Raw genomic sequence first — 23,708 nt, 5'->3', positions numbered from 1 at the left:
TCATATTGTTATTATTGCTGTTAGGTGCTGTTCAGTTGAGTACAACTCTTAGCTATTGAATGAACAACAGACCATAATTTTGTCCTATCCTATGCCATCCTTACTGCCTCTGATACACTTGAATTCAGTGGTGCAGTCACCATATCAATCCATCTTTATGGAGGTCTTCCTCTCCAGCTGACCCTCTACCTTTCCAAGCATGATAATCCTTTTCCAAGGAATAGCCTCTCCTAACATGTCCAAAGCATGAGAAACAAAGCTCTCCTATCCTTGCCTCTGAGGATCAAACAGTAAAAAAGTAACAGAAATACTTTTAAAAATTTACTCAGCAGATGTGCAAAAGAATTCATGTTGTTGAATACCATAGAGTCAGAATTAGTCGGTTTTCAGAGGCAGCCCTCTCCCACAGACAGGCTTGTGGCCTCTAACTGCTTGTCTTCAAGACTGCAGTACAGCTTCTTACCACTAGGCCACCAGAGCCCTTCCCCCCGCCCCCCCAAAGGAATTAATAGAACTAATGAATATAAAAAGGGGGCTCTGGTGGCTTACTGGTAAGAAGTTGCACTGCAATTTCAAAGGCTCACAGCTTGAGTACACTAGCTGCTCTGTGGTAAGTTGGGCACTCTCCTCCCATATGAGTTATTGCCTCTCAAATCTTCTGAAGGGTCGACTCTGGGTCAGTTTTGACTCAATGCCAGATAAAAACAATGATGACAAAAAGCAAACAGTGGGTTATAAGAGGAATCTGAAAAAAGTAATAGATAACTTGGTAATAGATTTTAAAACAGTAATTGAAATTGCTGCAGAGGGTCAAGGACTGTAGCCTTCAATATGGATTGAGGGGCTCAATGTCAAGAAGACAAAGATTCTCACCACTGGACTGAGGGGCTCAATGTCAAGAAGACAAAGATTCTCACCACTGGACCAATTGGCAGCATCAGGATGGATGGTGAAGAGATTGAGATTGTTCACAGCTTTCATCTGCTTGGCTCCACAACCAACACTCTTGGCACCAGCAGCCAGGAAATTAAAAGACACATTGTGATGGGAAAGTCTGCTGTTAGGGACCTCTCTAAAGTACTGAAGAGCAACAGTGTTTCTCTGGAGACTAAGGTGCAGGTGCATCGGATACAGGCTATGGTCTTTTCAGTCACTTGTTATGCGTCAGAGAGTTGGACAATGACTAAGGAGGATTGAAGGAGAATTGATGCCTTTGAGCTTTGGTGTTGGAAAAGAGTATTGAGGGTACCATGGACTGCTAGGAAAACAAACAGATTCATCCTGGAAAGGGTTAAACAGGCTGCCCCTTGGAAGCAAGGATTCTGAGGCTTTGTCTGACATACTTTGGACATGTTGTAAGGAGAGACCAGTCCTTAGAGAAGGACATCATGCTTGGAAGAGTGCAGGGCAGGCACAGGAGGGGAAGGCCCTCTAGGAGATGGATTGATTCTGTGGCTGGGATAATCAGGATGAGTGTGTTGGAGACTGTGAGATTGTCACAGGACAGAACAGAGTTTAGGGCTTTTGTACATAGGGTCACTATGAGTCGCAAGCGACTCGACAGCACATAACAACAACAACAACAACAACAATTGAAAATGTTGTTGTTGGCCTAGTGGCAAGAAGGTGTGTTGCAATCCCAAGGGTTCAAGGCCACCAGCTGCTCTGTGGGAGAAGGATGGGCAATCTCCTCCATACAATTAACTGCCTCAGAAAACCCATCAGAGGGTCAGCTATGGGTTGGTTTTGACTCAATGGTATACAACAACGACAACAACAATTGAAAATGCAATGCATGGAAGCAACAATATTGTAAAATGAAAGTGATGTTAAGGAAGAGGGAGGACAGAGTGAGGAGGTTGTGCACGTGTCTCATCAACTAGGAACAGTAAGTTGAAACAAAATGACTATTAGACAGATGACTTCTCAAGGGCCCCAATGGAAACCTAAAGAAAGCAGAGATATCTTAAAAGTGATAAGGAAATGTAATGTTCTTGTTAGGTGACTTTCAGAGGCACAGCCATTGGCTGGCTGTATTAGGGACCATGCCATTACAGCTCTCTCTGTAAATCTCTACCCTAGTCAAACTTTTAGCCAACACTGTCATTTCCTTCATTATTAAACTTTTATTATTCAATATATTAATTCATTGTAAAGATATTAGTTGAACATATCATGGGATCTAAGAACAAGGAATCTAAAGTTTAGTGATGACACAAAAAAGAATAGATCATGTATAGTTTGAGAAAGATGTACTTGGACAAATGTTGGAAAATGTTTTCTGTAAAAGGCCAGAGAGTATATATTCTAGGTTTGGATTCTAGGTTTTAGATACATGGTTTCTGCCTTAACCACACAACTCTGCTCTGTAAATGGAGTCATAGACGATTGGCAAATAAATGGATGTGACTGTGTTCCAATAGATAAACAGACAAATCATTTATACCATAAGTAGTTATTAAAAGACATTGCTCTGCTCCTTTGCTATTCTATGTGTTAGGGTGTAATAGCAACTCACACACACCAAAGTCCCTTCCCTCTCGGAACTTAGATTCTAGTCAAGAAGAAAAGGGACATAAAGTAAAAATAAATAAATAAATAAATAAATAAAGCCTATGCTAAATGTTAGTGATCATTTATAAAAAGAAAAATCAGGGGGCAAACTGTGAAGAGAGGAATGTGTGAAATTTGAGATGAGGTCACTGGAGAAGGCTTCACCTGGAAGGTGACTTTGATGAAAAAGACTAAAGGGAAATGAGAGAGCCATGTTGAAATCTGGAGGATTTGTTGCCATCAAGTCATCTAAGACCCACAGAGACCCTATGAGTAACAGATCTGAACCTTGCCTTCTTGGTACCATACTCGTGACCACGGATCTGCTTGAGCTCTGTCAATCCATCTTGGTGAGAGTCTTCCTCCCTTTCACTGACTTTCCACTTTTCCAAGCGTGATGTCTTGTTCCAAGGACTAGACCCTCTTAAACAACACGCTCCCAGTCACAAAAGGACAAATATTACATGATGCCACTGTTGTAGAATGGGACTGTCCTTGGGGTTGGGGAGAGACTGAGTAAGATGGGTTCAATAATGTATACTGCACTGAAACAGAGGAGGGAGGGAACTGTTTAAAAGAGAGATATAACTGGGTATTTCTGTCATCACAGGAGACTAGAGCGAGGGCTGCATGGTGGAGGGGACCTGGCGGAGGGTTTGTAAAACAATGAAAGAATCTTTTCTTTTACTTTTCCATAATTTTTGGACTCATGTACTTATAACTTGTTAGTCAAATTTGTGTCTTCTAGGTTGCAACACCCCCATGATACATCTTGAAGGATATGTACATGTACAGCCAAGCACAATCAATAAGAGTGCATCTGAATTCCAAAATCAATCTCCATAATAGTCTATGTGTTTCCTACTGCCAAAGGGGCCCTTTAGAGTAGTGAGAGAAGATCTTCACCCTGAAACCCACAGCGTCCCTTTTCAGCAGGAAGTAGCTAAGAGAATACGCCGTCCCCTTTTCCTTATGACTCTGGGTGAAGTCTCTCTCAGGGAGGAGTGATAGGGAATGGCAAAGGATACACTGACAAAGAAGATTAATCAGAACTGGCTTTGACAAGCACTGTGGCATTTGGACAAGAACAAACTGGGAGGAGGGTAGAGAGAATAGTGCAACAATGAATGAGTGGAAGCCCAAAATCTCTGTAAATGTTTATGAAAATTAATAAAATATAATTATAGGAAAAAAAAAACCAAAAAAACAACACGTTCAAAGTATGTGAGATGAAGTGTCACTATCCTTGCCTCTAAAAATTATGTTGGTTGCCCTTCCTCCAAGACAGATTTGTTCGTTCTTTTGGCAGTCTATGAAATATGTGGTACTTTGCTTCAATACTAGAATTCAAAGGCATCCTTTTCCCTTCTATCATCTTTATTTATTGTTCATCTTTCAGATGCATGGGAAGTAATTGAAAAGACCAGGACTTTTACAAGGTGTATCTTAGTCTTTAAACAACCATCATTTCTTTTTAGCACTTTATAGTCTTTAACAATAGATTTTTCTAATGCAACACGTCTCTTGATTTCTTAACTGCTGTTACGATAGGTATTTAGTGTGAATTCAAGTTAAATGAAGTTCTGACAGCTTCAGTCTTTTCGCCATCTAACATGATGCTGTCTGTTGATCTAGTAGAAAGTATACTTATTTTTTCAATGTTGAGATGTAACTCATATTGAAGGCTGTAGTTGTTGATGTTTTGTAGCAAGTGGTTCAAATTCACTTCCGGCAAGCAAGATTGCATCAGATGCATAATACAGGTTGTTGATGAGTCTTTCTCTAACCCTAATCTCTAATTCTTCTTCATAGTCCAGCTTCTTGAAATATTTGGTCAGCATTCAGATTATAAAGTCTTAGAGAAAGGATATAATACTGATACCCACCTTTCCTCATTTTAAACCATGAAATCTTCCCTTGTTCTGTTCTGATGACTGCTTCTTTATCTACATATAGGTTTCACATAAGCATGACTAAGCGTTCTGGGATTCCCATCCTTCTCAATGTTATCTATAATTTCTTATGATCCACATATTCAAACACCTTTTCATAGTCAATAAAATACATGTAAACCTCTGTTTGGTATTCTCTATTCTCGGTCAAGTTGCATCTCATCTGCAATGATATCCCACTAAAGAAGGGTAAAGCAGAGTCATGAAAAAGAAGTGAGTTTGTCAATTGAGAGACAGTGAGAAGGTCCAGTGTAGCTGGAGCAAAGGTAAATAGTAAGTAAAGGAGACAGTGATAGGAGATGAAGCCATAGAGGGTACTGGTACCAGATTGGATAGGGTCTAATATACCAGAATGATACTATGTGCTTCCAAATGAGCTGGGAAGCCACTGGAGAATTTTAGGGAAGGAAGTACCTTGATCTGACTTACCCTTAAATAGAATTACTCTGGCTTCTGTGGTTAAAAATTATACTTGTGATAATGTAGTAGCAGCTTAAATGTTAAGAATTAAAGAAGCCATTTTATATGTTAACATCAGAGAAGTCATTTTGTTTTGACAGCCGTTTTAAGAAATATATACTTCAGTAATTTTGGCAATAATATGTGTTGCCCTAGGACATGCTGACCCAACTTGGTTACTACTCCCTGACTACATCCTGTACCTGGCCCAGGGGCTGGACACCCATGAGAAGTCAGAAACTACAATGACTCCTGAATCGGAACAAATCTCAACTGCCAACCAAAAGGAACTTTGTGTAACCCCTCTGCCCAATCTCTGTATATAAACCCAATCTTTGCTTTCCCTCAGGGTCAGAATGGTTTGGGAAATAGCTGGCATTCTTGACCCACGTGTAATAAAAAGCTTGCTAATCTCCAATATTTTACCTTCTGTCATATTTATTCATTGTTCATCTTTCAGATGCATGGGAAGTAATTGAAAAGACCAGGAATTTTATAAGGTGTAGCATAGTCTTTAAACAGCTATCATTTCTTTTTAGCACTTTATATAGCCTGAGGAATCATGTCAACAGAAGTAGACAGAATTGAATTAACAGTGAGAACAAGGGTAGAGGTTGGTAAGTCAGCAACTGCCTCCTCGGGTTGGCACTCTGATTAAACATACCCTTAAAAACAGCCATGTCCAAACACATAAACTACACACACACACAGAGACACACACACACTAAGCTGTGTGCTCTACTCACTTTGAGCCTCTGTCTTTGTAAACAAGGGAATGATAAGCAATATATTATCAAATGTGAGTTAGATATTCTGGAGCAAAAAGGTTTTACCTTTTTATTTAGTTATTACATTAATCACATAAATAGGGTCTCCAGAGGAAAGAGGGGGGACATGAACAAAACATATTTGTAAGTATGCAGCTGCCTTTCAGATTCTTTGGCTTAAATTCTAGGAAGGGATCCCTACATGAAATCATCTAAGAAAGTCTGGTGTCTGGCCAAGGATACAAGGGCCAGCACCCCCAATCCTTAGGGAGACGCCAAAGTGTCTTGAACAACTGAATATGGCTACAGACAAGGGTCCCTAAACAACCAAGAAAGGGGACGGGGGGACAGCCTCTCTTACTCACCAAGGAAGGAAAGTTCTCTGTGCCAGGTGAACATGGTGGGGGGTGGGGGGAGTGGATATCAAGGATTTTATAATGTGGTTCCATTTGGCAGGGTGGGGAAACTGACCAGGAGGAAAATAGCCAGGAGCTATTTCTACAGGGAGGTGAACTTGCTAGCTAATCTGTAGGGCACTCTCTTTCTGCTTCTCTCTTAATTCCTTTGCTGGATGATATGAGCACAAGGAGATGAGACTCAACTGCTTAGAATGGACACTGCTTAGGCTTGTTCAAGTGGAGATGTTTTCTTGCTGTTCAGCTTAAATTTCTCCTTCATTTTTTTCCTCTCTTCCCTCCTCTACCTCTTACACTTATTTTCCTCATGCATGTTGTTTTTGGCTTCAGGGAACTCTGAATTCCAACTTCAAAAGAAACCTGTAATGAAGCTTGGCTGATGTTTAACAGACCTGCCACTGCAGGGGCCCAGCCCAGACATTCCTTTGGCTCTGCAGCCATCCAGTGTTGGTGAGCACAACACAGCAAATCTGGAGCATCCCAAATCTGTAGCGCTGATTTCTTCACCTGCTCTTTTTGATGCCACATTCATCTGTCCACCTGTTCGAATACACATCCTGCTGTGTTCAACTATAGACCTTAACTTCTGCACAAATGGGTTTATGTCTCTAGCACTGGTGTACAAAGCAGACTTCTGGCACTCAGCCTCCAGCAGTAAAACTCCAGAGACTGAGGCAGAGAAGAGTCAGTGAGTCAACAACAAGATGACTAAAGGTACCATAAGCTCAGAAAATGAATTTATGGTGTCCCACAGCTGGGCTTGAGACTTGATTATTGACAGCCTGATCAGCCTGTGCTCAGACATTTAGTTGTTTGCATTTAATTTGGGTTTTTTCCTTTCGCCAAGGAGATACTATAAAAACTGACACATAGAAACCAACAAAGGCAATTCCAGATTTGGTTGGGTACTTAGCTCAACTCTCATGTGGAAAGGGATGAAAGAGGGATGAGAAGATTTCATTGCAAAGAGTCTCTCATCTGCCAGAGAAGAATGACAAAAATAATGAATGATCAAAACCAAATTGAGCTCTGAAAAGGCCAGGGAACCCGAGTTTTTTCTTAGGCCATACAGATTCCCTTGGTTTGGTTCTCCCATAAAGACTGAACAATGGCATTGGTGATTTCTGTAAGACGAACAGTTATCCTTTCTTTTCGCAAAACCCTGAAGACTCTCACTTTTGGCCCATGTAATTCCCTCTATCCATGAGCCAAGTTACTGTGTCTTTGTAATTCCGTTCAACTGGCTGGATGATGCATCCATAATTCATAGCTACTCTTGACCAGCACCAAGCCTGATAAATACTCTTCCTTTGATAGGAGGCGCATCTGGGCTACAGATGTTTGAGACTGGATTCTTCAATCTCTCTTATCCTTGCCAAGTCCCTGAGGAACTCTTTTGGGCTACATTTCTTGTTTCAAATTGGTTGTATGGAAGTAGAGGAGGATGGAGAGGGGAGTATGCAGGGTAGGATTTGAGACATAAAGAGCATTGTGTCATACAACCATCATTACACTTGCACACTAGTAATCTATCTATAGGGTGTCTCCCATCCCCCAAACATCTCCAACTAATCCATGAACTCTTGAGTTCAAGGACTCTGGGCTTGGCACATGTTTGTTCAATAAATATCTGTCAAAGCATTTGTTGAAGTTGGATATCCCCAGTGTATAATGGAATTATTAGTTTGGGTTCTAGAATTTTAATTGTAAAGCTAGGCTACTACATATGGGTAACTTAGGTCAAAGGTAGCCATTCACTGTATCATGTCAAAGGGCCTCATCGATTTTTAAAGATCCACTGCTCTTCAGAGGCAAGAATGATGAGACTTTGCCCCACATACGTTAGACATGTTGCTAGGAAGGGCTATTCCTTGGAGAGGGACATGATGCTTGGAATGGTAGAGGGTAGACGAAGGAGAGGAAGACCCTAGACCAGGTGGATTGACAGGGTGACTTCTGCAGTGGGCTCTACTATGTCAGAAAGTGTGAAGATGACACAGAATAGGACAGTTGTTCATAGAGTCTCTATGAGTCATACTTGACTTGATAGCATATAACAACAACAACAATTTCTCTACCAACAAAGTCTTTGCAAAAACCTAAACTATAGCACATAAGGAACTACCAGCATCTGATGTATTTGGAATCACAGAAGCCATGGAAGCTTCATATATAAGTTATTAGATGGATGGCTGGTCAAAGGGAGATAGATGTGAAGGGAGGGGGTAGAAGTGGATGGGTATCCTGGTGGATGGTGGAGCAGGGAAATAAGTGGGTAAAGACGTGTGTGAGAAAGGCAGGGACAACACTGACACTAAAGTTAACTCCGCAATAAGGGATATACCTTTAACTTGCTGGTCTGTCTGATACTTCTCTAAATCTGAACATTCACACAAAGACAGACTAGGAAGAAGGATTGAGAAGGATTGGCCACCCACTTCTGAAATAGCAGCCTTCTGAAAACCCTATGTACCGCCTGCTGCAGAGCGTCAAGGACTGCAGCCTACAATATGGATTGAGGCTCAATGTCAAGAACACAAAGATTCTCTCCACTGGACCAACTGGCAGCATCAGGATGGATGGTGAAGAGATTGAGATTGTACACAGCTTTCGTTTGCTTGGCTCCATATCAACTCTCTTGGCACCAGCAGCCAGGAAACTAAAAGGCTCATTGCCATGGGAAAGTCTGCTGTTAGGGACCTCTCCAAAGTACTCAAGAGCAACGGTGTCTCTGGAGACTAAGGTGCGTCTGATACAGGCCATGGTCTTCGCAATCACTTGTTATGCATCAGAGAGTTGGACAATGTCCAGGGAGGATAGAAGGAGAATTGATGCCTTTGAGCTGTGGTGCTGGAGAAGAGTATTGAGAATACCATGGACTGCTAGGAAAACAAACAGATTTGTCCTGGAAAGGGTTAAACCAGGTGGCTCCTTAGAGGCAAGGATTCTGAGGCTCCGTCTAACATACTTTGGACATGTTGTGAGGAGAGACAGGTCCTTGGAGAAGGACACCATGCTTGGTAGGGTAGAGGGACAGCACAGGAGAGGAAGGCCCTCTATGAGGTGGATTGATTCAGTGACTGGGATAATTGGGATGGGAGTGTCAGAGACAGTGCGATTGGCAAAGGACAGAGCGGAGTTTAGGGCTGTTGTACATAGGGTCGCTATGAGTCGCAGGCGACTCGACGGCACATAACAACAACAACAACATAGCACAGAAAGTAGTCTATACCACATGTCCGGCTTCTAGTGCCTCAGCATGGATTTAAACACCGAATGCAGAGATGAAATTATTCCACTCACTAAATTCCTGGTACCTACTCTGTATATAAGTTTTATATTTGCCGTATGTAACTTTTGTATTTTTTTATCCTGTATGGTATTTTATAGGAAATTGATAATTGATTTTTTAAAAACCAAATTTTAGGCTCTTAAGAGTTAAGAAAAACTCTTCCTATTTTAGTAATAAAGGTTCAGCACAAAGAACAGTAGGCAGAAGAAAGGAGGAAAAGAAAACCCTACACATTAAATAAACCTAAAGGAGTCGGCTAAAAGAAAGCCTCTCACCCTGTACATTGTTCCCCTCCTTCCCACAAAAGAAAAGGAATTCAAAGATAGTTACCCTTTACAACTCGTCAGAACTAAAGTTTTAAGTATGATTTCTACTATGAACAATCACGAGATATTTGAGGAAATTTAACATTACCAAAGACAGAAAATTTTTAAAAGATGGAGAGGGAGGAAAATAAAGAAAGGATAACACCATAATTTGTATATAAAATATAAAAAGTAAAAATTAATTTTTTAGCCTCATTGGAAGTTACATCCTTAAAGCAAAACATGTTAATATTTAAAACACACACATACTATGGTTATTTATATGGAAGATAAACCTAAGAAAATCTACTAAAAACAGTGACAAGAAGAAAGAATATGTAAATAAATGAAGATTAGAAGTAGAAAATTACTTCAGGAGATCTATACCATTTAAAGCCTCTACAAACCCACTGAAAAGTCAACTATGAGTTGGTTCTGACTTTCTGGGGGAAAAAACAAGAGAGTTGTAAAATTGAAAGAAATACAAAAGTAATAGACGACTTTCGTATATGAGTGTCCAGATTGAAGAGCCTTACTTAGTGCTTGTCAAAAGAACCGTTGTTGTTGTTGTTAAGTGGTGTCGAGACGAGCACAACTCACAGAGACTCTATAAACAAAACATCTGAACCCTGTTCTATAACTATCTTTGTCTCTCTAAATTTTATAGAGTTTGCAAAGGCATTTAGGTTAGGAGGTGAATGCTAATCCTGCTTCCAAGCCTGTTCTAATCTGGGAGCTCCACCACTGTCCACCATAGGTTACCATTATGACATTTGATACACCAATGGCACACAGCATCACAGCAACCCCAAGTGATCTCAGTACAACAAACTGATAGACCACTGTACCTCTTAGAAGAATGTTCTTGCCAAACAATTAACATCAACTGACTTTAAAACACAAAGACCTGTCCACCAGGTGCTGATTGACTTAAATAAGAGGCTTTTAGCCCACAGCTGATTGTTAGCTAAATCCAGGCAACCAATCAGTTCACACATGACTGTAAATGAAATAAAGAGCAGTTTACACCTGACTTTGAACTAAATCAAGAGAACCTACCCTTAACTGCTTCACACACAAGCCTCCAAAAAGAAATATACAATGTTATTAAGCAGAAAAATTATCATAATATTCATAAGAGAATAAAATCAAAGATGAGAAACTAAAAGTTTTTTAAGAGGAGAAAACCACCATATAAAATTACAGGATCCATACCTAACACTAGATACAAAAACAAACAAAAAGTCAATCACAGACCTAAATTGAAATAGAAAACTTTAAATAGGGGCAAACATATATAACTTAAATGATGTCATAAATAGACTATCAACCATTACTGAAAATGTACAAGATAAACTATACAGTAGATAAACTAAGAGTACTGAAACTTCCTAAAAATGAAACACTCTGTGTACCAAAAGACTCTTCCAAAAGAAGACCCTACAGACTAGGTTCTATATAAAAACTAGCGGAAATGATGTAGCTAATAAGAGATGGTTTCTAAAGTTTATAGAAAACTTAGGCACTTCAATAACAAAAAGACAATCTAATTTAAAAATGGGCAAAGGATAGGACTAGATACTTCACCTAAGAAGACCTGTAAGCTGCCAACAAATATGTGAAAAGATATTTATAAATAAGCCATTACCAAACCCAAGCCACTATCCTTGAGTTCATTCTGACTTATAACTAACTTAAAGGATAAAGCAGAGATTACCTGTGGGATTTCCAAGACAGTAAATTCTTATGGAAGTTCATTGTCTCATCCTCTGTGGAACTACTGGAGGTATCAAACTGCCAACTTTTTAGTTAGCAGTTGAATGCTTTAATTATTATACTACCAGAACTCATTTATTAGCCATTAGCTTGAAAAAGCTCATTTCTATCAAGTCAGAATTTATTTATAGCTGACCCTGCAAAAGGTTTTCTAGAGGCCATGAAATCACAGGAAGAAATTGCTCATCTTTCTGCTATAGAATTGCTGTTGTTGTGTACAAATTGGATGCAACACATAGCTGACTCTCCAGCAGGTTTTCCCAGGCAGTGAATCACAAGGGAGAAGATTGTCCATCTTTCTCCCATGGAGCAGCTGGTAGATTAGAACCATAATCCTTTGGGTTGGCAGCACAACTCCTTACCTCTAAGGATTTGTATTAAGTATTCACTTACCAAACCTCGAGTGGATTCAGACATCCAGAGATACTTTGTGTTGGGTTAGCAGTGTGACTTCCTATGGACTAGGCCACCAGTATTCCCTTTAGTCATTAGATAGATAAACATCAAATCAAAGAGATAATTATCTCACACTAGCAATAACTTTCAAAAAACCTCAGAAAACAAGGTTGGTGAGGGTGTAGGGAGGTTGGAACTCTTACACATTTTTGGTGGGATTATAAAATGGTGCAACCACCATCGCAAGTGGTATTGCATTTACTTAAAATGTTAGAAATAAAAATACCAAATACCATATAATACAGTAATCTTACTGTTGTTGTTGTTGTTATGTACTGTCGAGTCACTTGCGACTCATAGAGACCCTATGTACAACAACCCTAAACCCTGCTCTATCCTGTGCCAATCACACTGCCTCTGACATACCCATCCCGATTACCCCAGTCACTGAATTAATCCACCTCATAGAGGCCTTCCCCTCCTGTGCTGTCCCTCCACCCTCCCAAGCATGATGTCCCTCTCCAAGGACCTGTCCCTCCTTACAACATATCCAAAGTATGTCAGACGAAGCCCCAGAATCCTTGCCTCCAAGGAGTAGCCCGGTTTAACCCTCTCCAGGATGAATCTGTTTGTTTTCCTGGCAGCCCATTCAATCCTCTTCTCCAGCACCACAGCTTAAAGGTATCAATCCTCCTTCTATCCTCCCTAGTCATTATCCAACTCTCTGATGCATAACAAATGATTGCAAAAACCATGGCCTGTTTCAGATGCACCTTAGTCTCCAGAGACACACTGTTGCTCTTGAGTACTTTAGAGAGGTCCCTAACAGCAAACTTTCCCTGGCAATACTTTTTTTACATTTCCTGGCTACTGGTGCCAAGAGTGTTGACCATGGAGCCAAGCAAACTGAAGGTGTGAACAATCTCAATCTCTTCGCCATCCATCCTGATGCCGCCAGCTGGTCCAGTGGTGAGAATCTTTGTCTTCTTGACATTGAGCCTCAGTCCATACTGAAGGCTGCAGTCCTTGACTCTCTGCAGTAAGTGCATGAGGTCCTCAGTTTCAGCAAACAGGGTTGTGTCATCTGCATAACGCAGATTGTTAATAGATCTTCCACCAATCCTGATGCCGCACTTCTCATCATAGAGCGCAGCCTCTCAGATAATCTGCTTTGCATACAGATTGAAAAGATATGGAGATAGGACACATCCCTGGCATACACCCTTCCCAATTTTGAACCATGCAGTGTTACCCTGCTCTGTTCTGACGACTGCCTCTTGGTCCAAGTATAGTTTTCGCATTAGCACGATTAAATGTTCTGGGATTCCCATTCTTCTCAGAGTCAGCCTCTACTTCATATATATCTTAGAGAAATATGAGCCATGACATAGATACATACATAGGTAGATGCATGTTTATTGCAGTTTTATTCACAAGAAGGAAAAAATGGAAACAACCTAAATATAGGTTTATAGGTTCATATTATAAACAAACTATGGTTACATGCACAAAATGGGATACCAAGCAACAATGTTAGAGAGTGATGAAGAATCGCAAATCACCTCATAGTATGAGTGAACCTGGAGGACATTCTCCTTAGTGAAACAGATCATTCACTGTAAGGAAAAAAATCTTGAGACTGCTGTTATAAAAAGTCAATAAAATATTTATATACAGAAAGAAACATTCTTTGATAGTTATCAAAAGCAGTAGGAAATGAGAGGGTAAATAAATACCTAGGGAGTGTTGGTGGTGGTGTATATCGTGGAGTCCCAAAGCTGGCCCACAGCTGACCCTCTTGCAGGTTTTCAGAGGCAGTAAACCACACGGGAAGAGAATGGCCATCCTTTTCCCATGGGGAAGCTGGTAGATTTAAACCATGTGGGAAAGGGAATATACTATAAGGAGGAGGGCAGCACAGTGTGATCAATGGCAAACAACATCACTAGGAGGTGTACAAGAGTGCACTTAGACAACAAAGCTAAACATAGTCAGACAATAGTAATAACAGGTAATGCACAGGTAGACATGCGAGCTGGACAAATGTGGGGAGGTAAATAGAAGAACATCACAAGTGCATATCACAGCGGGCAAGGATATTTCTATATTTGGGTTTATGTCTGCAATAAAATTTTCTAAGGATATTGTAGAATACACAAAATTTTGAAAACCTCTGAGTTACAACCAAACATCTTAAAGGAATGCCTCACTAGGCTTAGGAACTTAAGCCTGGGTCCTGGGGCACAACTAGGTCAATTGTCATTTATGGCTCACAATGTACATATCTTACTTTGGTAAGTAGTGAATGGGTACTGAAAAGCTTGAAAGTAGCCAACTAAGATACAATCATTTGTCTGTCTTCATTCATAAGAGAGCTGAGACTAAAGAATCAAGGAAGCAATAAGTTTAAAAGAATAGTCTAAAAGTATTATATTTTAGGGCATTATTTTTATCGTAGGGGTATGCAATGAGGGTTGTAGAGTGGATTATATTTGGGGCTAGGGGGTGGGGTTTGGGGAGGTGCGGGGGGGGGATTGTGTACCAATGAGGGAGTTTTTCTTTTGCTTTTCAAGGAGAGGAGCAAATGGGGGGGAGGGGGGAGGGGTTTGTGCGGGGAGAAGGGTGCAACAATGAATGAATGGAATCCCAAAATCTCTGTAGATGTTCATTGAAATGAAAAATAAACAACCTAAATTAAAAAAAAAAGACTAATGGACTATGAAAACCATAGCCCCTACTATCCAGAAATCAGAACTAACTAGTTGCCCTGCTATCTACTGCTCTAATCTAGATCATGTAGCAAGGCCCAAACAGAGAGTGAGGGATTAAAACAAAAAATTCTAGAGCACAATTTAGTAACATTTAAAAACAAATCCAGACTTACTGTTCTGATAGAAACTAGCTCAATCCCTCAAATTTGTGGCTCTTCAGACTCAAATCCAAATTCATGGCTACTGAGTGAGAATCCTCCATGGTGATTCCAAGGCTATGAATTGCGCAGGAAGCTGTTTCTCTACATTCTCCCATAGGGCTGCTATTGGATCTGAGCCACCAAAGAGGAAGGGTCTTTGGGTTAGTAGCACAACTACCAATGGACTAACTAAATCATCAGAACTCTCTTGTGGTCATCAGATATTCTTAAACTTAGAGTAGATCCCACACACAGGGATCAGCTTTCAGGCCAAGTATCAGACACACATATAAAGAGAATAATAAAAATACCGTGATGATGTACTCCTCAGCACACTTAGCCACAGGAAACCAAAAGGCAATATGTACACAAAAACAAAGCTGAAAAGGCAGGAAAGAAGGATGGATGAATACAGGGAACTCAGAAGAAAGAGGAAAGGTGCTCCTACATAGAGGAGGGCTGCACCAGTGTCATTTTTAAAAATGTATATAAATTATTGACTAAAAACCTAACTTGCTTTGTAAATTCTGATTGCAACTATAATTTTTTTAAAAAATAAAACCAAAATACAATTATCAGAATAAAACTATAGGGAATTAAAGAATTTCTTCAAAAGTTTCAGAAAAAATCATTTCCCACTTAAGAAAAAAATTACACCAAAGACAAAAAAAAAAATATATATAGTTTTGTCTCAAGGCAAAATAAAAATATTTTTTAAAGTGCATTTTTAAATTGTGGCTAAAATATTACTTCTTAGAAAGATATCCTTCAATAAAACACATAGTAAATTTAAAGATATTTGTGTAATTCAATACACAGTGGCTACAGTCCAATAAAGTAGTGAAGAGATATTCCAAAACTATAATTGTGCAGCAAACCTAAAAATAAACTGATCATAACAGAGAAGGAGGAAAGAATTAACTAGAAAGAAAAGTTCCAGTGGGACAAAAAAAAAATTTTTACGTCTGTTATAACTTGAAAAAGTAAAGAAGAAAAAGATTAAAAATATTCAAGAGAAGTAAAAGTGTGCAGAAAAGAAATATAATCATTAAAAGACAGGCTTCGATATATAATAAATAATAATCCATAGTCATATTTTTAAACTGTATATTCTTAAGGTGTTGTTGTTATTGCTTTAATTGAATTTTTTTTTTTTAAATGTTGTATACCATCAAGTCGGAACTAACCATAGCTGACCCTCAGGCGGGGTTTCAGCGGCAGTTAATCGTCTGGGAGGAGATTGCCCATCCTTCTCCCATGGAGCAGCTGGTGGCCTTGAACCATGTGCCTTCAAGTTTGCAACACAGCTTCTTGCCACTAGGCCACCACCAAAAAATTAGTGGTTGAAAAACCCCATGGAGCACAGCTCTACTCTAACACACATGAGCTTACAAGAGCTAGAATCAATCAACTTGATAACAACTGATCAGTGGTTATATTTAAATCACTATATTTAAGGTCCTTGAGCCTGAACAGACACAACGGCACTTAACAGCAACAACATATTTTAAGAAAGGAGGTAGAAACCATGTAAGAGAATTCGTTTCAACTTTATCATGTTGTTGTTGTTATGTGCCGTCGAGTCGCTTGTGACGCAAAGCGACCCTATGTACAACAGCCTTAAACTCTGCTCTGTCCTGTGCCAATCGCACTATCTCCGATACATTTATTCTTATTGCTCCAGTCACTGAATCAATCCATCTCATAGAGGGCCTTCCCCTCCTGCACTGTCCCTCCACCCTACCAAGCATGATGTCCCTCTCCAAGGACCGGTCCCTCCTTGCAAGATGTCCAAAGTCTGTTACACGGAGCCTCAGAATCCTTGCCTCCAAGGAGAAGACTAGTTTAATTAACCCTCTCTAGGATGAATCTGTTTGTTTTCCTAGCAGTCCATGGTACCCTCAATACTCTTCTCCAGCACCACAGCTCAAAGGCATCAATTCTCCTACTGTAAGGAAGATATTATTATTGTTATGTGCAGTTGGGTTGATCAAGTACCACTCATAGTACCACTGGGCTTTCCCTGGTATCCCTCTCTGCAGCTTTTCCTGCCCCTGCTCCTCCACCCCGGGGGTGTGGGGGAGCTGGACGGGGGAGGTGCTCCAGGGCTGCTTGTTCCAGGGTCATGGAGATGATGCAGACTCAGCGTCTGCTGGGGCTGTGCACGTTCATAACCTTCCATGCTAAGCTCTGGAGCGTCTTCATTTACCATTTGCAGAGGCAGACCCTCACAGTAATCCATACCAAACAGTTCAATGTTATATCCTTCCTTTATCACCTGTATTCCAGAATCAGCTAGGCCAGATGAAGAGGAAGATCCTGGATCTAGATAGACACTCACACCAGGATGGGGTTCTGAGGCCCACAGTCTGCCTTGGAATTCCACCCGGCGTCACCCTTACTGTGCTAATAGACAAGCATCCTGTCCAGAATTTTGTACATAAGAGACCTCATGTGAATTTCTTAGAAGTGGTGAGACACTGGAATGAGCTGGTAGTGTTCACAGCAAGCATGGAGATTTATGGCTCTGCTGTGGCAAACTGAGTAACAGCTAAAACATGCTCCAGTGGAGATACCACAGACAGCACTGCACTTTGGAGTTGGGCAGCTGCATGTGGACCTCTCTGTGGTGCACAGTGACCTCTCCAGCACTGTGATCCTGGACAACTCCTCAGGAGCTTATAGGAGCCAACCAGACGCCATCCCCATGAAGCCCTGGTTCAGTGTCCCCAGTGACACTGCTCTTCTCTACTTGCTCCTGATGCTAGATGCTCTTAGGTCCACCACTGATGTTCAGTCTGTGCTGCGTCAAACCTTCATCAACATAGGCTCTTGTAATAGTTACTCCCCCTCCACCCGAGTTGGGGTTGGGGGTGGAGAGGGACGGTGAGCCCTCAGGATTCCGGATGCCATCTCATCTGTTGCCAAGTGATGAGGACTGCTTGGACAGGGTCTGCCCCTCCCACCCATCTGTCCCCTGAGAGCCATCAACTCCTCTTGGAGTCTGGATGGACACGTGGGACAGACCCTGAAGCAGCCTCACTCTTAACTTCCTGTTTGAATTCCCTGAAAACCCAGATAGGGATATGGGCTGAGCCTGAGGAATGCTGAAACCATGTTGTGGTGGCAGGGCCGGACTGGCCAGATTAGGACAGAAGATATGCATACACAGACAGATGGTGATCCTAGAGGCTCAAAGAGAAGCCAAACCAGCTTCTGCAATATATGCAATAATGCAAATATAATACTACAGCTGATACAGGTAAAAGAATTAAGTATGGGTACCTGCAGGTGGAGTGGTGGTGGTGAGGCTGGAGAGCAGAGAAGAAGGAGTTGGGCAGGGGATTTTTGCTCTCCCTTATTGTCTTCAACTATAACTGTTTATTAGTAAGATTTAAATATGTTTACATAACAAATAGAACAAATAGTTCCTCTGTATTCCACAAAAACGAAGTTGTTTGGGTTTGTTTTTATTTGGAGGAAAGAGCTCTAGTCTCCAATGAACAAAAGATGGAAACACTGCCTGGGTCCACAGACTGGCACAGATAAGTGTCATGACAATTACGGCAATGCAGTTGATAAGTTATAAAGGAGCTACATGAGGAATTACAAGGATAGTGGTTGTAGAGATTAAAACAAAGAATTGTCTAAAGTGAATGAGGCCTGAGTACCTTGTGGGACAGCTTTCTCAGACAAGAGGGAGGCCAGTGGTGAGGAGAACGAGCCAGAAGGAGGAGAGAGAGCAACTTCCGCATCTCCCCCAGGGATCTTAGAAGTTGGCATCCATTCTTGATGCTGAGGTTTAACCTCTGCTTAAGGTTACCCAAATCTGAAAACCAAATCCAAACAGAATCTTTCCTATGCAAACATTTCTAGTAAGGTGATCAATTCCCTGCTTATTGTTACGTAAATAAAGGTTTCCCATCTGTCAGCTGTAATAATGGTAAAAAGAGCTAATGTTAGAACTATTTTTGGACGTTGAACACTTCAGAGTTAACAGTACTTTCCCAAATCGTATTTCATATTATCCTAATAAATAGATAATACATTTAACCTGATTTATAGACAATGCAAATTATTATTGCAATTACCCTCACCCTACAGACAAAGCATCTGAGAGGTTCAGAAAGAAACTTGCCTGATTGACATAGCAAGTTAAGTAAGAAGTCTAAAATTCAACTACGGAATGGCCTTGGAGGAGCCTATTAGTGTTCACTGATGTCAGACAGTTCTCCCAAATCCTTGGCTGGAATCTGCCTAACTGCCTGAGGTTATACAGTTCTTGTGCAAATTCTAGCCACACAAAGGTTATTGATTGCCTTTGAGTTGAGCACGACTCACAGTGACCCTATGAACAAAAGGTCTGAAGCCCCTCTTGCAGTCCACATATTGGATGGGAGCTGAGATCCAGTCCTTCCACCTCTGCTTAGCTCAGGTGAGTCTTTTTATTTCTTACACAAGTCCCTTTATGTGTTGGGGAGACCTTGCCTGCTAACACAAATTAACGTATCTACCAACCACCTCTGACTTTTTCTAGTTCCAGTGGTGTCAACGGAGTAGAGAGGGTGCAGACCATCAGTACCAAGTGATACTATCAGAGGAGGTGAAACCAAAATGATTTCTACAAAATTTTTGAGCAGTCTTCCAGCAGAAACTTATTTTTTAATAAAAATATCAAAGTAATTGTAAGAACAAAAGTATGTTTGTAAGGCAGGTTGTATGTATAGTCATAAAGCTAAAACTCTATACTCATTTACTTTTTTACCTTTCTAATTCATTCCAAGTGAGCTATAGTGACTCAGTGGGAAGGAGTTGTGCTAGCAACCCAAAGGCTTCCAGTTGAAATCCTTGGGAACTCTAGTTTTACCCTATCTTTGTTGTAGCTGTTGTTTTGTACCTAGTCAGAACTGGCCCATAGCTGACCTTCCGGCAGGTTTTCAGAGATAGTTAATGCATGTGAGGAGACTGCCCATCCTTCTCCCATGGAGCAGCTGATGGATTTGAACTGTGTGCCTTTGTAATTCCAGCATAGTTTCTTACTACTAAGCCACTAGAGCTCCCTATTCGGTCCTAGAGGGTCACCCTAAGTAGGAATCTACTCCATGGCAGTAAATAAGGTATGCTGATCAGAGCTGTCGTCGTAAGTAATCAAAATCACAAATGGATACAGAGGAAAAAGAGAAGTGACCATAGTAGACAGAAGATTGGAATAAGGTGATGTAATTTACTTTAATTTGAGTGATCAGGAAAGAGCCTCCCTGAAGGTGATTGCTGGTATTATGTGCCATTGAGTCACCTGAGACTCACAGCGGCCTTATATACTAAACCTGGCTCTAAACCCTGCTCAAACCTGAGCCAGTCTCACGGTCTCTGACAGACCTACTTCATTACCACAGTCACTGAGTCTATCCATCTCGTCCTGGGTCTTCCTCTCCGGCGCTGTTCCTCCACCCTTCCAAGCATGATGTCCTTCTCCAGGTATTGGTCCCTTCTGACATGCCCAAAGTATGTGAGAAGAGTCTTCAAAATATTTGAATGACTAGGGAATATATCAGGGAAAGATCAAGGGTAATCCAATACCCTGTCCAATAGCTAGGGAGCTCTGGTCCTAGTGGTAAGAAGCTGCACTGCACTGCACTGCCAACCAGAAGGCACATGGTTCAAGTCCACCAACTGTTCAGCAGGAGAAAAGTGGGCCATCACCTCCTGTGTGATTTGCAGTCTATGAAAACTCACTCAAGGGTTAGCTCTAAGTCCACTTCACCCCCATGGTATATAACAGCAGCAATAAAGCCCTACAGCAAGAAAGACTTTGGTCATTCAAAACAACCCAGAATGAGGCTGACATGACTGAGTGTGGACGTGGAAGGAGATGGTGATGTTGGAGAGGTAGGCATGGGCCAGAGCTCTGTGCGGGCAGATCTGATTTTCCTTTTTCAAAAGATCCTCTGGCTGTTGTACACAGAACAGAACTTAGAGTGCAAGAGTGGAAGGCTTCAGTCAACTGAAGGAGAAGTGTGGTGGAATGCTTCTCAGATGTGTAGATGTAGACTATCTCATGCTTGTGTAACTATAGTAGGGGCTTATCAGATAGGAAGCCTCTTCAAAGGCTTGTATTCCTTTGCTTATATCCTAAGACCACAGGAAGTGTAAGTGTGTCTCATTGGTATTGCCTGATTAGTCAGTCATCTGTGAAGTTTCCCCAACTCCCTCTAGTAAATTGAGATGTCCTGCTTTCACCAGCCCCAAGTATCTGATATATAAAGTGTGTAGGTGCATGTCACGCTAGGTTGCATCACAGACCTGTGAACACAGGTATCTGTTCCATGTTGATGGTGAGTTCCATGAGGAAGGCCTGTCTTCATCGTTATTATATCCCTGAATATACTACTTGGCATTTTATGAGAATTCAACAAAACTGTTTGATCTGGGGATGAGTCTTACCTCGGTGGGTGAGGAGGCACGGGAAGTAGGAGATAGTGCTGGTCTATATGCACATGCTTTTGTCTCCAGAAACCAAAAGATAAAACAGTATTAGAAATACATCCTCCCCAAGCAAGACACCCCAGTGCAAGGGTCCCCTTACCTCTTGGGAGAGTCAGGGTCAAAGCAGGTCTTGCGCACATTGGCCACCTCCGGGTCACAGCAGTCACCGTCGTCAAAGTCATTCATCATGTTGTTGCAGCTCGCGTGGCAGATCCCGTCCCTGCGGTTCCAGGAGTAGCAGATGCCCTGCAGGCGGCAGTCTCCCCCGTCGTAGCCTGTGAGCGGATGCTCGCACTCGGGGTCGCAGTGGTCATTGCCGATCTTGCTGGGCTCACAGCTGACGAGCACAATGCGGTGGCGCAGCGTGGAGTTGTGCACCCGGCGGACGCTCAGCTGCCAGCTGATGTTGTAGCGGCCGAAGGCCTCGTTGAGCACCTCGTGCTGCCGCTGGATCTGCTCCTCGCTCACCGTGGGGTTCAGGCCCTGGTCGTCGTAGATGTTCACCACCTGGTAGCGTATCACCTTCTCCTCCCGAAGGGGCCAGTTCCTATTGTACTGGGTGATCAGCTCCACATTGTCACAGACTGTTTGTCCACAGAGCGGGGGCTGCAGAGGCGACAGAATCTCAAGTGGCATCTCAAAGTTCTGGAGAGTCTCAAGGCGTGGGTTCTTCTCATCCCTGAAGGGGACCCACTGTTCTCCCAGGGGCTCAAAAGTGGCCGTCAGGATCAGGTCTCTCAAGGCCACCTCCTCACTAGGATGCTTTGGGCTGTGTTGGAGGTGACTTTGTGACAGAGCCTTGGACCAGAGAGTCAGTGTGCCCAGGTGTCCACGGAAATAGTGCCCATCCTCAGAGCTGTCACCGCCCAGCAGCAGAGAGCGGCAGGATACCATGAAGGGACTGTTCAGGGGACCAGATTGGTCTAAACTACTGGCCACTAGAGTTCCATCTACATACAGGGCCATTCGCTGTCCATTGTATGTGGCTGCCACGTGGGTCCACATGCCTGCCTGGTAGCGACTGTGGCCAGTCACAACAGTGGCTTTCTTCATGTGGTCGGTGCGCAGAGAGAAGAAGAAGCGAGCATCTCGCCTTTTCTTGTCCTTCCCTGAACCGATGCCCAGGGCCCAGCCCTTGTCATTGGCAATGTGGGAGCAGTTATCAAACACACCTGGGAAAGAAGGAAGAAGCAAGGGAAGAGATACCAGATACAAAGGGGGATGGAGAAAGGGAGAAGAAAACCCACGTAAATAAATAGGAACGAAGGGGGTTTTAATAGGGCAGGGAAGATAACTGATTTTCAACCTGGGTTGCCTGCCCTGAACCCCATATTAGACTATTCCATCAATATATATCCCCACAGTAAATCTAACTAGAGGGTCTACTCATTTTAAACTCATGCTGGCATTTTTTTATGTCACCTAATTGGTGGCTAGAAAGGGAATGTCCAACATATATTATCGTCTTTGTTCATTACAAATACTCATGCTTCCTGACTTCGAGTCCATGCTTTTCTCCCCACCGACACTGGCCATTCCTCAGAAGCCTTGAGAGTAATCATAGCTTCCACAGAACTAAGTTGTTTGCTATTTGTTGCCCCACACGATTTTTGTTATTGAATATTAAAATGTTTCACCTGGATAGAGTAAAGACTTGGTGAGTCTCTGAGTCTCTCAGAGTAAACAGTAACATCTCAGGCATTCCTCCTACCCCACAATTCTCTCTAGCACCTCTCCATGGGCAGAGGCACCTACCAAGTTATTCCCCAAAGTCAGCAAAATGATACTGCCTAAGTACCTCATCGGGGAAACCAGGTATTTAAGATTCTAATAATGAAGTACCCCTTCGCCCAGTACTAAAGCAGAACTAACTTTCAGAAGGAAATGAATCCTCCAAGAGTCTTGCAGACAGCAGGCACAGGACTAACAAATCAACTGAATAAACAAAAGCGCACACAGCTGTGGATAAGGTTGATGGTGATGTTAGGTGCCATCAAGTGAACTCCAACTCACCATGACCTGACATATAAAAAAGCACCACCTGATACTATGCCATCTTCACACATCAGTGTTGTACTTGAGCTCATTATTGTAACCACTAAGACCACTAATTCTGGCCTGACCACAGATAAAAGTTTGCAGAACTTGAATGCTCCTAGCAGTTTGTCTTGGCTTGCAGAACCACTATCTCCTCCTGTGAAACTCCTAGCACCCAGGTAGAGTCTCAGGAACAAATTATCTTTGTTGATTATAGAAATATAGCATGTTCAGACACTCTACTAGAAAGTGGAAGAACAGTAGGAGGTATCTCACTCCTTGATTTCAAATCCTACTACACTGCCGTAGTGGTAAAGACAGCATGGTACTGGTACAATGACAGACACATAGATCAATG

General features: G+C 41.9%; 1 protein-coding gene and 1 pseudogene across 1 annotated transcript in view; one reads left to right on the top strand and one right to left on the bottom strand.

The window, feature by feature from the left end:
* The window catches only part of PAPPA2 (pappalysin 2), a 475,277-nt gene that overhangs the window by 387,967 nt on the left and 63,602 nt on the right, over positions 1-23,708 (bottom strand). Inside the window, exon 2 of the mRNA XM_006887711.1 lies at positions 21,414-22,485. Coding sequence (XP_006887773.1) covers positions 21,414-22,485 — 1,072 coding nt within the window. The remainder of the gene's footprint in view (positions 1-21,413; positions 22,486-23,708) is intronic.
* LOC102864866 lies at positions 16,959-17,717 on the top strand (annotated as a pseudogene).

This window comes from Elephantulus edwardii, unplaced genomic scaffold (assembly GCF_000299155.1).
Source record: "Elephantulus edwardii isolate Elephantulus edwardi_28Jun2011 unplaced genomic scaffold, EleEdw1.0 scaffold00061, whole genome shotgun sequence".
Taxonomy (NCBI): domain Eukaryota; kingdom Metazoa; phylum Chordata; class Mammalia; order Macroscelidea; family Macroscelididae; genus Elephantulus; species Elephantulus edwardii.
This window is presented reverse-complemented; position numbering and strand designations above follow the sequence as displayed.